The sequence below is a fragment of the Equus caballus genome, chromosome 14 (assembly GCF_041296265.1).
Source record: "Equus caballus isolate H_3958 breed thoroughbred chromosome 14, TB-T2T, whole genome shotgun sequence".
NCBI classification, from domain to species: domain Eukaryota; kingdom Metazoa; phylum Chordata; class Mammalia; order Perissodactyla; family Equidae; genus Equus; species Equus caballus.
This window is the reverse complement of record NC_091697.1, coordinates 78,520,757-78,537,408: the sequence shown is the minus strand read 5'-3', so window position 1 is coordinate 78,537,408 and position 16,652 is coordinate 78,520,757. Positions and strand designations below refer to the sequence as shown.

Here is a 16,652-nt window from a genome sequence, read left to right as displayed (position 1 = left end):
CATTAAAGATCCAGTTCAAATGTCCCCTACTATTTATAAGATTTCTGATTCCTCCCTTATCTCTCACACAAGTAACTATTTTTTGTGATTGGCATTTCCACAGCACTTATCACTAGATGGAGATCTCATCTCTTTAACAGTATAACTCTTCTTAATTCCTCAACATCTCTCATAGTGCCTGGCACATGCACATATTCAAATGTTAACTGAACTGAATGAACATTTGAAACAGTGTTAAGGAACAGAGCAGAAAGTTATCAGTTCATTAACCCATTAAAATTTATATCGAATCTGCTGGACAAAAATGAAATGATATTTAGTTTCTGAATCCAAATTTCACAAAAAATATAAAATATTATTTTTTTTGCAAAGTAAAATATTTTACATAAAAATGTAATTCTACTATTAAAGTTAATTATGTTCATATTTGTACAGAATTAAGATCAACACTATCTTGAAGACAGTTTTCCTCTTTGATAACTATACTAATTTTCCTAGAAAAGATTTCAATATATATCCAGTGGTACATGCAGGTTACCCTGAAATCAGTTACATCCTAGCAAAACAATCTTCTGCTCATGCTAATAATTAACTTCTTCCTTTGATGTCTCACAGCACCTGTCAGTAAGTGTTTTAAAAAGTGGCATAATGCCTTTTGGAAATTACTACTTGGTTCAAAGGCATATGGATTACCTCCATCTGTGATGTATTCATGCCATCAAGGGGCTTAAGGACAAAAGTTTGGGAATCTAACAGATCTGGGTTAGAGTCTTACCTTTGATACTTCTTTGTTGTTATTTAACCTAAGCCTCAATTTTCTCATCTGTAAAATGGAATAAAAATAAGCTACCTCTTATGGTGGTTGTGAAGATTAATTACGTAAAACTGCATAGTCTGGTACCATATAAATATTCAATAAAAGATAAGTATTATTAAATATTTTAAAATATCAACAAGACAGAAAAATGTTGAAATGTAGTATACAATAATAAGATGAAATTCGGTATCTTTAGGTCACCTTCTTTAGAATGACACATTCATACAACACAGTTTATGGGAAACTACCACTCTGCGTCTAAGTAAACGCCTCATCCATTAAGAGGGCAAAGGGCAATGAAGGCGAATGCCCACCTGGGAGTTTCTGGAGGCTGAAGTGAGCACTCAGAAAGAATCCCTCAGAAACCTAAGTTATTTATGTCTGGGATTAGAAGTAAACTCACCTCATAAGGAATATTAGATATCAAGAATATAGTGGGGAATCCAGGCCCGGGGTCGGGGGGAGGCATGTGGGGGTTGCAAATCCCTTAATATATTAACTCTAAGTTGCAAAGTTACAGAGTCAGAAAATGCAAGCCTTCATGGAATGCTGAATTAGCTACTGCTATTTAAGCTCTGATGCAAATGTTTCTCTTATACTCCCCCACTTGATGATATCATGGCCACCAGTCTATTCACTTAGCTACTGCAACAGCCTCAAATCACAGCAAACAGCAAAAAACAATTAAACTGTGGAGGGCTAAAGGGTTAAATGAGAACAAAGTAGCTGATATTAGGCACTGATATAGCACAATTCAAACTGGTAGACTCCAGAAAGTAAACTCTGGTAGGGAGAGGAAGAAAAGTAACTTTTATTGAAGGCTTCATATGTTCAAACCATGAAACACATTTGGAACTTTACTTCCTAATCTCATTTAGTCTGATCCTCATAAGAACATGTTTGAGGTAGTGTTATGTATTTCCTGCAAACAAGGAAATGAAAGCACAAAAATTAAGATAATTAACCCAAGTCACACAAGAAAAAAGAGTAGGATCAAGGTATAAACTGAGTTCAGTTCACCTCAAACATGACATCTGCTTCATTCATACCTTAAAATGCTTCCATCCTGGAAGAAGGAAGCCTAGAGAGGTGAATTTAGATGTAAGCATCCAAAGGATAATAAAAATAAAAACAATAAAATACAAATAATGTTACAGCAGCAGCCGAAGAACTCTCGGAGATGTCACAGAATTATAAAATTAGTTAAATAGCAATTCACCAAGAGGTTGAAAAAAATAAAAGGTCACAATTAACTTTCAGGAAATCAAATTTTAACAAGGAAAAATTTATCACTTCCCTAAAATTTTCTAAAATCTATTCATAACACATTACTACTCCTTGGTAATTCAGAAATCTATACTAGCTCACAACTCAACTCTACAGAGCAGAAGGTGTAAAAAAAAAAAATAGACCAAATAAACACAACACATACAGATCTATATCAAATATACTGGCCCTAGGACTTAACATAGAACCTGTTTTCTAAATAAATCATAAAATCCTAGTACTTTAAGACATCAGGGGGGATAACAAATGACAGATAATCTATCTCACCCCACCATTTACAGCTGAATAAAAGGTTGCCCAAAGACTTTCTCTATCTAAAAAGTAGAGAAGTAGAATCTGGAGCAAGGAGAGTACAGAAGCAGAGAGAATATACTTAATGAAGTTTCTATATCAACAATAACTATATATAAAAACTAAATATGACTTTAAAATAACTTTGTAGCCAGTACTGCACAAAAGTGAAATAAAAGCTATCGCTAGAAGAAGGGAGACAGTTGTATACAATATGCTAGACCCTCACTAGAGCTGTATCCTTTAGATCTATTTCTAGAGTCTATACAATAATTTTATAGCAAATGCAAAATACATTCATGTAGTAAGTGCACGGCACTTGTCTCACTCAAAAATGACAAAAACAGAAACTCATTCTCTTTCTGGAAGATTTTACATTAAGTCCTCAATTCTTTACCTCATGGTAACTCATTTGAGTCTTAAAATGTCAAGTCATTGTCCTCACTTTCCATCTGAATAAAACTTCTCCCTCTGATAAACACAGGAAGCCTTCCCTTATTCTAAAGTTTATCTTAATCAGTGCCACAAATAAATGTTCAAATATCTTGCTACTTGGAGTAAAATAGCAAGTTCATCTTGTAACATCCTAGATGCATCTAATATTTCAAATTATTTTAAGAAGAAATTTTCCCATTAAAACCATCTAAAGGACAAAAATTAAAAGTAAACCATAATATCTGCAGAAACTGTACAAGCATTATATCTTTATAGATACATCAAGGACACAAAAGCTACGTCACTGAAATATACAAAGACAATGCTGCCATCTAAAGGCCAAGAAATAATATGAAAAAAAGGTATACTTGGTCAAATACTGCCAATATATAAAAACAACCAATTTGATATTTTAAAGTGAGCAAAGTTTATACTTTAAAAAACACTATACTATGATTATTTTTAGACTCCACAATAAAGCTCTAATATTGTTTTGAGAAGATTTAATTTAATAAGAGAATTAACAAAACAGTTTGGCCAATGATCAATATGTGCACAGGTCAAATTCTGTTGGCATGCTTTCAGACACAGTATTCTCCTAAGTATGTCTGTTAGTTGTTAATTTAAAATATTTGTCCTATTTAATGATGCTTATATTTCCTATCTGTAATTACACATGCATATAAATTATTTGCCTTTATATATATTTGCCTTTATATATATATATTTATATAAATAAATATTATTTGCCTTTAACCAGACTGCTATTATTTCTACTCACCCTATTTAAATATTTGTTAAAGGACTAATAATACTTCTAAGAATGAAAACATCTGAACTACTTAAAATTGTAGCTTTGCAAGTAATTCAAATATTTCTCCTCATTTCATAAATTCTAAAAATACAATGCAAAGTTCCTATGGGAGGTTAATTACCAATAATTCAACTTTCCAATATAGAGTTCAAATTATCCTAAATTCCCCTTTCTAAGAATCTTAAATCGAAAGAACTTCATTGAACTGAACCTTTTGATTTGGCAAAATTACTTCAAATTTCCAATGAAATCAATGTTTACTGAATAACATTGCATACAAAACTGATTCTCCTAGCATTTAAGTAATATACCATCTTTTAATGGATCACACATTAGGGAAAACTAACATGAACATAACTAGAACCTTCAAAACGTATACAGTTACTTCCTTTGGGAAACCACTGGACTAAAATTTTTAATATGTCAAGAAAAATGATTTTACTCTGTGTTTACTCAATAACAAAACAGATACTAATCACTCAACAAATATTCCCACTATGCGAGCAATAAAAAAATTTTCAGTTGGAATTACCATGCTTTAATTTATCTTGAGTGTAAAGTAGAAACCAACAGACCACAAATACAGTTGTGATCTCACAAAAACTGCTAGGTTTTTTAGTGTCTCCTATGGATCAGAGTTTGTAGTAGACAATTTAATGACATTACGTCACTTAATCCTCAAAGCCACAACCTGCAAAAAGGTAAGTATTAATAATCCCATTGGTAAGGGAGGTTCAGAGAGCTGAAGTAACTTTACCAGGTCACAATGCAAGTGAGTGGACACCAGGATTCAAAAATTTACTCTCTATGAGCCAGAAGTCCTTATTCTCTCTACAAGATCACATGGCCTCAAGAGTGATTATTAAATTTCTATTAAATGTAAAGAGGAATGTGAAGTTATTTTTACTATATAATTTCAGAGAAAATATAATATATAATATAAGTGGTAATAAAAGCATTTACTTTTAATTCAAAGTGTTTCAATTTTTCTAACTGGAATCTTTTTTTTAAATAGCATTATCTCGAAGTGCTGATGCTTCTAGAGACCTTTCAAAACTTACGTTAATGTATGAGATGTACTTATCAAATTTTGTAAACTAACTCCAAGGGCCAACAAAAAGATCTCTTTATTTTCGAAATACAATTAAAAAGCAAATCTTTTTTACACATATGCTCCACATGCAGGACCACCTTGCCTGCATTTTAAAGTACACTATTTTTCAACATTGAGAACTCTGCTAGGGCCTCCCTGATGACAACTTTTTCTGTTAACCTGTACTATGTACCTATCAAATCAAAATTAAATGGATTTGGTATATTACTCATCCATAGAAAGGAATGACACTCTGATATATGCTACAACATAAACGAACCTTGAAAATGCTATGCTAAGTGAAAGGAGCCAGACACAAAAGACCATATACTGAGTGATTTCATTTTAATGAAATCAGAGACAGAAAGTAGATTACCAGTTGCCAGGGGCTGGAGGAAGCAGGGAATGGAGAGTGACAACTAAGGGGCACAGGGTTTCTCTTTGAGATAATGAAGCTGTTCTAGAATTAGTGATGATGACTGCACAACTTTCTGAACATACTAAAAACCACTGAATTGTACACTTTAAAAGAGTGAATTTTATGATATGTGAATTATATCTCAATAAAAGAAAATTAAATGACTTTAAATATATTATATACAATACATTAAGTGTGAATGAGTTACACATGTATGTGCTTAAATTATAAAATCCATCTGCTTCAATTTACTGAACCCCATTTTTCACCAGACTAAATGAAAGGCTCTATTTCACCAGTGTCACCTTCTTGAATATTGAAAAATTCCAACTATCCAGAATTATTATAATCCCTAGGGGAATCAGAACGAACAACCACCGCATGCTTACGTTTGGCAACTAAATTTAATTTTTTCCAATTTACCTGAGTTAGTTCACCATCAGAATTTAGAAAAAAATCAGCACAAGCTAATGAGAAATTTTTAACACATAAGCATCACATACAAGCAGCTAAACAGTTATAGGATCAATTTATAAAATCATTGTTTTGAGAGGATTCTTGCTTTTAAGTAGTATTTGCCTCTAAACCACCAAAAGAAAATAAGCAGAAGAAAATTTATAAGCTAAGTTATAAGGAATTCAAAGATCAGAAACAAAATAAAAACACAAGAATGGTAACAGGTACTTACTAATTTGTTTTCCTGCATGTATATTCTTTGCAGTTTCAGACAGCCCTTAGCTATGACGATCATGCCTTCATCTGAGATCTTGTAACACTGGCCGAAATGAATATCTTTGAGTTCTCTGCATTTTGAGCCCAGCTGTAAACAAAGAGATTTAGCTGAATGCTCAGAAAATAAGAAAAGGTAACACATTTCTAGTGGGATTTCCATAATTCTTTGAAAATAGCCATACCAAGTTAAAAAATTGTTTATACTTTTAAAATTAAACAGAATGTAGGCAATCTATAATTTAAAACAGTATTGTGTGAGCCTTTTCACCTTCTAAATACTTCCGTGCTTCCACTACCTCACACTATATGCCCACCTAGGTGCCTAGCTTCCTTAACCCTTCAGATTCACACCTTGATTTCTCTTGAGTATTTATACCAAAGTGCTACACTGAGTGGGACACAGGTCCAAAGAATAAAACAAGGGTCCAATAAGAGAGACAAAGGTCCAGTGAGTGAAAGAATGTTTAATTCGTGAGATTCTACTTCAGCTTCTGATTGCCCCAATGAATCATCTTTCTCCATCAGCTCATTTATTCTGTGAAAGAGAAAAAAGTCTAAATATGCTATAGCTAATATTCTAGTTAGAGTACTTATTTATACACTGTAGTGTATAAACTGAAAACAAAAGGATTAGTGATTTCCTGATTGAAATCCCAACTGTACCTTAAATAGTTACTCAACAGGTACAATGTTCCCATTAAAAGACATCATGTATCACAAGAAACAAATTACACACATTTCCTTTCAAAATCTATAGTGGAGATTAGATGATCCAAGCAAGCTATAAATGAATTCTGTTTTATGAGTATTACATATGAGAATACTCATATGTTTTATGAGTATTACATAAGAGTCGTCTTAGAGATAAAATAAGAAACTTACTTTAGTAACAACTTACGTATCAAAAATTATCTAAAAAGTTACATTAAAAACAATAAAACCCAGTGTTGGCAAGGGTTAGAAGTATGCTAATATACCACTGGTAAGAATGTAAACTAGTATTAAAAATCTTCTCAGAGGGCTACTTAGCATAAATGAAAAAATTTTATAAAATGTGCCTGAAAAATGTATGACTCAGTTTCTAAATATTTACCAAAATATTAACTAAAGAGGAGTGGATAATTGGAGAGATATGTGGTAAAGTAAGCACACTAAAATGTTAGTTATACAATCCAGGTAGTGGGTATACGGGTGTTCACTGTAGAATTCTTTCAGATTTTCCATATATTTAAAATTTTTCCTAATAAACTGTTGAAATAACTAACTAAAGGTGTTTGGTAAGATTTCACTATAAGAAATTAGCAGAAGGGTGTGTTGGTTTTTTTTTTAGCAAGATTAGCCCTGAGCTGTTGCCAATCCTCATCGTTTTGCTGAGGAAGACTGGCCCTGAGCTAACATTGTGCCCATCTTCCTCTGGCTTTATACGTGGGATGCCTACCACAGCATGGTGTGCCAAGCGCTGCCATGTCTGCACCCAGGATCCAAACCGGCCAACCCCAGGCTGCAGCGAAACGTGCCAACTTAGCCGCTGTGCCACCAGGCCGGCCCCCGGGATTTTTTTTTTTAAATAGTAAAATATAGAAACCTTAAAGGTATAAATTATGGTGTTTTTATAAAATTGAACATTATACAGCCATTAAAATTGAAGTAAACATTTGACAAATAAAAATTTTTTAATTTACATGTTTTTATAATATAATCCAATTTTTATAAACAAATTAAGCATATTTAAATACACATATATGTGTACTTGTATAGAAAAGAGAGTGAAATACACACCAAGTGGTTATTTCTGATTAGTACAATAATGAGCAGTGTTTTTTTTTTCTTTTCTGCCTATCAATGTTCTCACATCTTTTTAAAAATAAACATTAATTTTGAAATAAACAAAAACACTTTCAAGTTCTATTTCAAGTAAAGTAATGATATTATCAGAAAGATATGTGATTTCAGTTATTTTTCCAGAGGTGGTGATATACACAAACTATATTATTTTAATCCAGGCTACACTATAACCAATTATATATTCCACTAGAAACGTAAATTCCATGAAGACAGAGGTTTGTCTGTTAACTAATGTATCCCTGGTGCCCGCGTCTTGCACTTAGTTGACATTTAGCAAATATTTGTTGAATGAACAGAAAGACTGATCAAGATTATGCATCGTAAAGAGGCCTCTGAAAAATAGACAAATATAGGAAATCATGATTATGGTCTCATATACCACCACGTTCTAGTTAATTCAGGAGTTCTAAATTGACTTCACAGGTAGAATTCAGGGATTCCAGAAGGTGGATGAGAAAAAAAGAGTACATTTTTATTTTCATACTATTCTCTAAATGAACTTTAGCCATTCCTTAACTTATTAACATAAACAAAGTCACAGTAGTTTAGCAGTATGTGTGATTGTAAACAATAGAAATCAAAGATAATTTCATATAATATTTTTGCTGTTGCAGATACCGTGAAATATCATTTTTGTTCATCAGTATTCATCACGTTCATTAGATCAACTACCAGATCTTATAATGTACTAACGAGGCACATATATTGCTAGAACAAATGTTCAGTGGCATGTTACTTAGACCTGAGAAAGCTGAATCCAAAGCCAATAGTGGAGAAAGTAGAGAAGCAACTTGATAATCACTACAGAACTACCATCAGTTCACATATGTCTGGCAGTGAGGGCGAGGTTGGTGCTAAAAACAGCTGGATTCTTCAAAGTCTACTTAAGAAGTAGTTAACCACTCAGATCACCTCCCCATTACTGCACAGCCTGACCTTGCCCCTTCTCCCACAATAGCAAAAGACAGGAGTGTACTGTGGGGAGTAAAATATAGGGTCTTTGGACTAAGGTACAACAGCTGAAGTCAGAAGCACACTGCCGAAAATGTGGGGAAGATGTGAACGTTTATACAGCAAAAATGGAGGAATTCAAAGACATAATTCTATCAAATGTTTCAGGATGACTTCCAGACTGAAAGGACTCACTCATGTGTCCAACACAAATGACAAAAATAGACCCAAGGCAAGGCAAAACACCATAAAATTTCAGAATTATGGGTATAAAAAAAGATTCTACAGACTTCTAAAGAGAAATAGATTTTATACAAAGGATTAAGGATAAAAAAAGGCATCACACTTCTTAATGACAACACTGAAAGAAAGCAATAGAGCAATGCCATCAAATTCTGAAGGGAAATTATTTCAAACCAGAACTCTATACTCAGGATTCAGACTATGAATTAATTGTGAGGGTTGAATAGAGACATTTTCAGACATGCAAATTCTCAAAAGATTTAGCTCCCAGATATTCTTTATCAGAAAGCTATTAGAATCTGTGCTCTAGAAAACATAAGAATACACCAAGAGAAAAAAGACAGGATATCTGGGTAATAGGACATCTAATACAAGAGGAAGATAAGGAAAACCTTAAGAATTATGGTGAAGGTAAGATACTAAGATGACCAATAATGCAAGAGACTTGTAAACAAGAAGCCCAGACTGAAGCCTTCAGACTATGCCAGGCAAATCTGCTTTAATAAGATAAATGTGACTAAGTATCTACATATTACACACTAATGCAAGTGGGAAAAAGCTTTGGGCTCCAACAGTGTTAAGCCTATGAAAACTAAGCAAACTAAATAGGACAAAAAGACATTTATTAATTCCAATAAAAACAAAATTCTATAGAAAAAAAGGCAGGTACATAATTGAAAATGTAAATACTGAATATTTATGTAACCAAAATTATAACAGAATTATGTTAGAAGGATGAGAGGATAGGAGACAGGAAAGGATAACTGAGCTAAATAAACCCTCATGTTCCATAGCAAGGAATTAGCACAGATGGTCTAAAATGGATAAATCAAGAAAATACAGACAGAATGGAAGGAAATGCTTCTTCTCTACTACTGCTTCCTTCTTCTGGATGAAGTTCAATTAGTCTAATTCCTAGTCTCGCGAGTGAATAGTTTGTGTTTAATAAAATGGACATTTTCAGCCCATCTCCATCCTTCTTCCCCTTGGAAACAAACTGCCCAAAGGGAGCAAGCATCCACTTCTACATCTGCAAGCCACTCTGCTGGCCTAGCCAATGAAGAGTGGGTCTGCTGGCCAAACTCCAGCACTGAGTTAACAAGCCCATTTAACTTTATTACTAAGCAACATTCTCCAATCTAGCCTCTCTGAGTAATAAAGTTGGTATTTTTCCTTTGTCACTATTCCTTTGTCTTATTTGTCAATTTGTTCAGATCCTGGGCAGTAAAGAGACCTCCACACTTACTGTACCAGCCAAGATGACTGAGAAATAGAAGAGAATCTATACAAAAGGAGTGACTGAGATATTTGGTAGGGGCTTAGACATCAGTGTGTATGCACTCATGTTAAGATATGTAAGTCACACTGCTGCAGCCTGGGAGAGAGGTTTAAGCTGGTTACCTGGTGTTCTGACCTTAGCAAGTGCCCTTGGTGGCTTTATCCCAAAATAAGTGACTTTCCATAGAGGTATGGGCCACGTGGGCAGCCATATGTAGATAAGGACCATGTGGATACCCTCAAGAAACATTAGCAGGATGGGAGCCTAAGCAACTTATTAGGGAAGAGTGCCTGTGGGGATAATTACTGTAATTTACTCTCACAGCAGAAACTGATGTTCTATTTTAGACATCATCACTGGACATAATAGGCAAGACTGCATTCCATCAGTGCCTGTCTGCACTAATCACCATTCCCCCACCAAATGTCCTAAAGTTCCAGACGATGCAGGCACTGGAGAGTCAATCATCATACCCAGTGCTTTTCCCTGGTTAGCTGATGTTGTTTAAAGCTCTCAATGCTGCAACCATCTGTCCATAATCCACAGAAAAACATTCAGAGGGCATTAACCAAGCCCTCTAATATCCCTGTTAGCATGCCCTGCATTTAATACAAATTAGTCCCCCGTTTAAAAACCACAGGAGTAATAATAACTCTTCTAAACACAGAATTCTCTGTCCAGGAAGAGAGTACTGGCATAATGGCACTCTGGCCCTGCCAAAATGGAGAGATCTTGCTAAGAGCCCTGGCGCCCAGCTGAGACACCCAAAAGGTGGTACTATGGAGTAACAACCAGGCCCTAGAGGAAGACCTATTCTAGACCACCCAAGTTAGAGAGGTTTGGTAAAGACCTTGGCTTTCCATAGATCCACCATATTAAAGCATAAAACTGAGTGTAAACAAGATCAAGACAATCATCCAGTAAAGGCAATGCCTTTTTAAAAAAAATCAATGTCAGGTTTCCAGTCCAGCATGTAAAGAACTTAGAAGTTGCCATTCTATCCTAATAACAAGTAAAAAGCTGAACAGACTGAAAAATCAACATCTCTTCTTAGATCCATCAGAAAAGCGAAATTACAGGGAAAAACCAATGCCCCCACAATTGGAAAGACAAAAATGTGGATACAGAGAAACAACTTGCCAGACCAGAAACCCAGAGGAACCAGTGCCAGGATAAGAACGCTAAACTAATTGATCTCCTCCTCTATCAAGTAAATTGTTTACCCCCAATAACTCATCTTATCCCAGCAAAAAGTCAATACCTGAAGAATCTACCAACACCTCAAAATTATCTCCAGACGACTTTCCACCTCACCAAAGAACGCTCTGAAACGGTAACTACTCACCATAAGATAAGAATACCTATCTGGTTGATGTTGACTGGATCCAACCACACACCTTGGTCAGATACTGGAAAACTGCCCCCTGAGGCCCTTCCAGGTAATAGAGGTTACCAACTTTGTGAAATTTCAGCTCCAACCACACCTCCTCATTCACACCCAGCCTGTCCTTCCTTACTACTTGTACCTGGCACTCACAGAACTCCAGCCCACTGTGTCATTTAAGAGGTTCTTAATTTTTATCAATACCAGTCCAGCATCTGGTCCCCCAGGAAAGGTGCAAGTCAGCTGAATAGTAACAGAAACTCTCCTCTAACTCAGGAAGAATAACGTGTGAAGAGCACCTACCAGTCAACCCTGAAGGAAAGGGTTTAATGAAAAGGGCACTGGTAACCACTTGATCACTTAAAAGAAGCCAGTCCATCCACCCACTAAGCCATGGTTCATTTTGGTATGTGACAGTAATTAGAACTTCAAATAGACTGGAGTAAATAAATATAATAGAAAATGGATTGTCCTTGATTCATTCTTTTCTTTTTTCTAATAATCATCCAAGATTATTCAAAAATGCACTCAAAAACACCCAGAAGTATTTTTCGAATTTTTCTATAAAATGTTGGGAGGTGATTTTCCCAGCAACTCAAATTCTAATTAAAATTTTGCACACTACCCTTGAGAATTTATAAAAGAGAATCTGTTTTAAGAAGCCATCTGTTGTTACCGGGTTATTTTTATAACAAAACAAACACCTTAGAAAGAGTATACTTCAATAGACAAAGAATCTAGACAACTAAAACCACAACATGGGACTCACTGGGATAAAAACAAGATTAGGTCTTCCCATGTCACTTGAAAGCTGCTCAAAAACAGTATTAAGAAAATACTTTAAAAACATGAGGTATGCTGCCTTCAATAGAGGAAGGAAGATGTTCCTTCTACTTTCCATTCCCAAACTGTGACCACCGTAACTATTATATACACGCAAAACAGAACAGTGAATAAAACCCAATCTCTATCTTCTAGTAACTTCACCCAACTATGCTAATTTTCATGTTTGTAAAATCATAAAAATGATGATTCTCTTATTTGATTCATTCGTTTCATCATTTGTAGTGGAGTAGCACAGACAATGGGATACGGAAAAAAGCAAAGCAAATATATCAAACTGCCACTCATCTGACCCACTTTAAGGACTCAAATTGGAATCTTTTTCATAGATGTACCTTGTTTCACTTTGCCTTGTTTAAAGAACAATCCATTCAATATAATGAAAATATGCTACATAACTACAAAAATACATAGCAATACTATTTTTTTAAATTGTATAGGCATGGTGTATTATTAAAATTTAGAGTAAATGAAAATTCAGAACATATATGGAGTCATCATTTGATTAATCTATTACATGCTGAAAAGATATTTTATTTTTTAGAAAACCAGAAAAAATGCTATTTTAGCACCAATATACAAAACTTTTGTTGCTTATTACTAATGTTTCAACTAAGAAATACTGTGATTAAGACTTCTGCAACTTAACTTTGAAAACATAGGAAGCTATCAAGTGTCCATCAACAGATGAATAGAAAAGAATGTGGTTTATACATACAATGGAATATTACTCAGCCATAAAAAGGAATGAAACTGATATATGCTACAACATAGATGAACCCTGAAAACAGTATGCTAATTGAAATAAGCCACACACAAAAGAATATTGTATGATTCCATTAATTGAAATTAATTCCAATTAATATTGCATGATTCCATACATTGAAATAACAAATGTCAATAAAACTTGAGGAAAAAAATACTGCCAAGAGCCAGCAATGTTTGTTCCCAAACTTATTTTTTCTTTTTTTTTTCTTTTTTTTTTAAGATTTTATTTTTTTCCTTTTTCTCCCCAAAGCCCCCAGATACATAGTTGCATATTCTTAGTTGTGGGTCCTTCTAGTTGTGGCATGTGGGACGCTGCCTCAGTGTGGTTTGATGAGCAGTGCCATGTCCGCGCCCAGGATTCGAACCGACGAAACACTGGGCCGCCTGCAGCGGAGCGCGCGAACTTAACCACTCGGCCACGGGGCCAGCCCCCCAAACTTATTTTTTCTAATTGTAACATAATTACATTAAGTATTAAATAAACTGCCTTAAAAAGGAAAAAGAAAGCTCTTGCTATAAAAACTAGGTTGAATGTTTTACATTCAATGAAAGTAAGCCATAAAAAAATTGCTATTGAATTAGCTTTGGGTTAGACAACCATAAAATTATAAAATATTGGGAAAATCATATTGTAAAGGAAGCTGCACTCACACTGCTTCATAAATAGCTTTAAGCTCCTGTGTCACATCAATGAAAAAACAACTGAAAATCATAAATGCCACATCATGGTTATAATTTAAGTACAATAGATAAGATCAAAACTCCAGCCATCTCTAACTCAAGAAAAAGGCTTTGACCCTGTACCAAAAGACTCAAATAATAAAGCTTTTCTTAATTAAAATGTTTACAATACACATTGATTTTTGTGATTCTATAATTTAACTGATTTTCAGTTAACTGACCAACTTCCATTCTCAGGCCCATCAAATAAGAAGACATGCTGAATTATAACAATGCTTACCTATACCTCACAGGGTTGTTGAGAAGATTAAAAACAATAATGCAAATAGAAATGCTTATGAGCACATCATAAGGCATATAAAAGTGCTTAATAAATGTTATATATCATTATTATTATTAATGAGTAAAGAAGGAAGATATGAGAACACTATTCATTAGGATTCACGCGAAGGGAACTTTTTACAAGTGCTATAAAGATAAATTTCCTGAAAGAAGCCTTCTGGACATTATATGAAGGCTCTATACTTCCAGTTATAGATAGAAAATATTCTCTCTAGTCATTGAATTGGACATCCCAGCTTGAAATCCTAGATAAGTTACCACATGATATAATTCGAAGATCAAGCAGAATTGAGAGAGAATATTGGCTCCATACCTTCCCAACTATGTGAACTTGGGCAAGTTACTTAAGTCCTAAGAGATTCCATTTTTCATCTTGAAATACAACCTTTGTGTTGTTCTGAAGATTAAATTGGATAGATGAAAGCACACAATATAATGACTGTCATATGAAAAGCATCCAAAACATACTTACTTTCCTTTGCCAATTGTGATGCTAGCTTAGAAAGAGAATACTTATTAACACATTCTTAAGCTACCTAAATATAATGAATTTTGATAAAGAAGGCTTGTCAAGATCTCTAACTTCTCATTCTCCTTATAAACATCAATTATCATTACAGAGATAAAATGAATGTCATGTCATCTGAAAAGGGGAGGGAATGAGCCACATGGATTGAATACAAATTCTAGACACCCCAAGATATGTATGTCAGCTCTATTACTTACTACTTTACCTTGGATAAAGTACTTATAATCTCTTTGTAACTGCTTCCTCATCCATAAAAAGGGAATAATACCTAACTCATAGAGTGGTTGGGAATCAAAAGAGAAATTAAATGTATGAACATATAGTTAGAATAAATGAACTGCGCCTGACACATGGCAGATGCTCAGTAAAGGTCATATACCCGCTCTTTCTCTAGTTGACTGAGTATCACTGGAACATGTAAAGATAGATTAGATGAGACCGACATTTTCCTTTATCTTACAGAAATTCAGAACTGAAAAATGATTAGAGATTTTTTTCCTTTATTGTGGCAAAATATATACAACATGAAGCTTGCCATTTTAACCATACTTAGGTGTACAATGCAGCAATACTAACTACATTCAGTGTTGTGCAACCATCACCGTTATTTCCAAAATACTTTCATCAACCCAAACAGAAAATCTTTAGGGTTTACTATGTATAAAACGACATCAACTGCAAATAGAAATGGTTTTACTTCTTCCTTTCCAATCAGGAAGCATTTTATTTCTTTTTATCGCCTAATTTCTCCGGCTAGAACTTTCAGGGGAATGTAGAATGCAAGTGGCAAGAGTGGGCAACCTTCTTCTGTTTCTGAACTTAGAGCAAAAGTTTTCAGTCATTCACCAATGAGTACGATATTAGCTGTAGTTCTGTCACATATGGGCTTTATTATGTTGAGGAAGTACCCATCTATTCCTAGTTTATTGGGTATTTTTATGGAAATCTATGTGTTGGATTTTGCCAAATACATTTTCTGTTTAAGATAATTATGTGGGGTTTTTCCCTCCATTCTAGTAATGTTGTGTATTACACTGATTGATTTTTGTATGTTGAACCACACTTGCATCCACGGGATAAATCGCACTTGATAATGGTATATAATCCTTTTAATATGCTGTTGACTTCTGTCTCCAAGTATTTTGTTGAGGATTTTGCATCTATACGCATTAAGGATACTGGTCTGTAGAATGTTTTCTTATAGTGTCTTTGTCTGGCTTCAGAATCAGGGTATTGCTGGCCTCATAGGAATCAGAAAAGTTTTGCCTCCTATTAAATATTTTGGAAGAGTATGAGGAGGTTTGGTATTAATTATTCTTTACATGTTTGGCAAAATTCACCAGGGAAGCCATCTGGTCCCTGACTTTTCTTTGTTGGGAAGATTTTTACTTCTGATTCAATCTCCTTATTTGTTATAAGTCTAGTCATATTTGCTACTTCTTCCTTAGTCAGGTTTTGTAGTTCGTGTATTTCTAGGAACTTGCCCATTTCATCTAGGTTATCCAGTTTGTTGGTGTATAGTTGTTTATAATTTTCTTGAATAATTCTTTTTATTTCTATACAGTTGGTGGTAATGTCCACTCTTAAATTTCTGATTTAGTAAGAGGAATCTTCTTTTTTGCTTAGTCAATATAAAGGTTTGTCACTTTTGTTGATATTTTCAAAGAAACTATTTTTGGTTTCACTCATTTTCTCTATAGTTTTTCTGTTTTCTATTTCATTTATCTCTGCTCTGATACTATTTCCTTCCTTCTGGCTGCTTTGGGTTGAGTTTGCTTTTCTCTTTCTAGTTCCTCCAGATGTACACTTAGGTTACTAATTTCAGATTTTTCTTCCTTTGTAATGTAAGCTTTTACAGCTATAAATTTCCCACTGAGCACTGCTTTCATTGCATCTCATA

The 16,652-nt window shown here is 34.3% G+C and overlaps 1 protein-coding gene across 1 annotated transcript in view; it reads right to left on the bottom strand.

Moving 5' to 3' along the window:
* FBXL17 (F-box and leucine rich repeat protein 17) overlaps positions 1–16,652 on the bottom strand; it is a 463,835-nt gene that overhangs the window by 414,905 nt on the left and 32,278 nt on the right. The window contains exon 4 of the mRNA XM_023617906.2: positions 5,844–5,975. Within this exon, the coding sequence (XP_023473674.1) occupies positions 5,844–5,975 (132 nt within the window). The remainder of the gene's footprint in view (positions 1–5,843; positions 5,976–16,652) is intronic.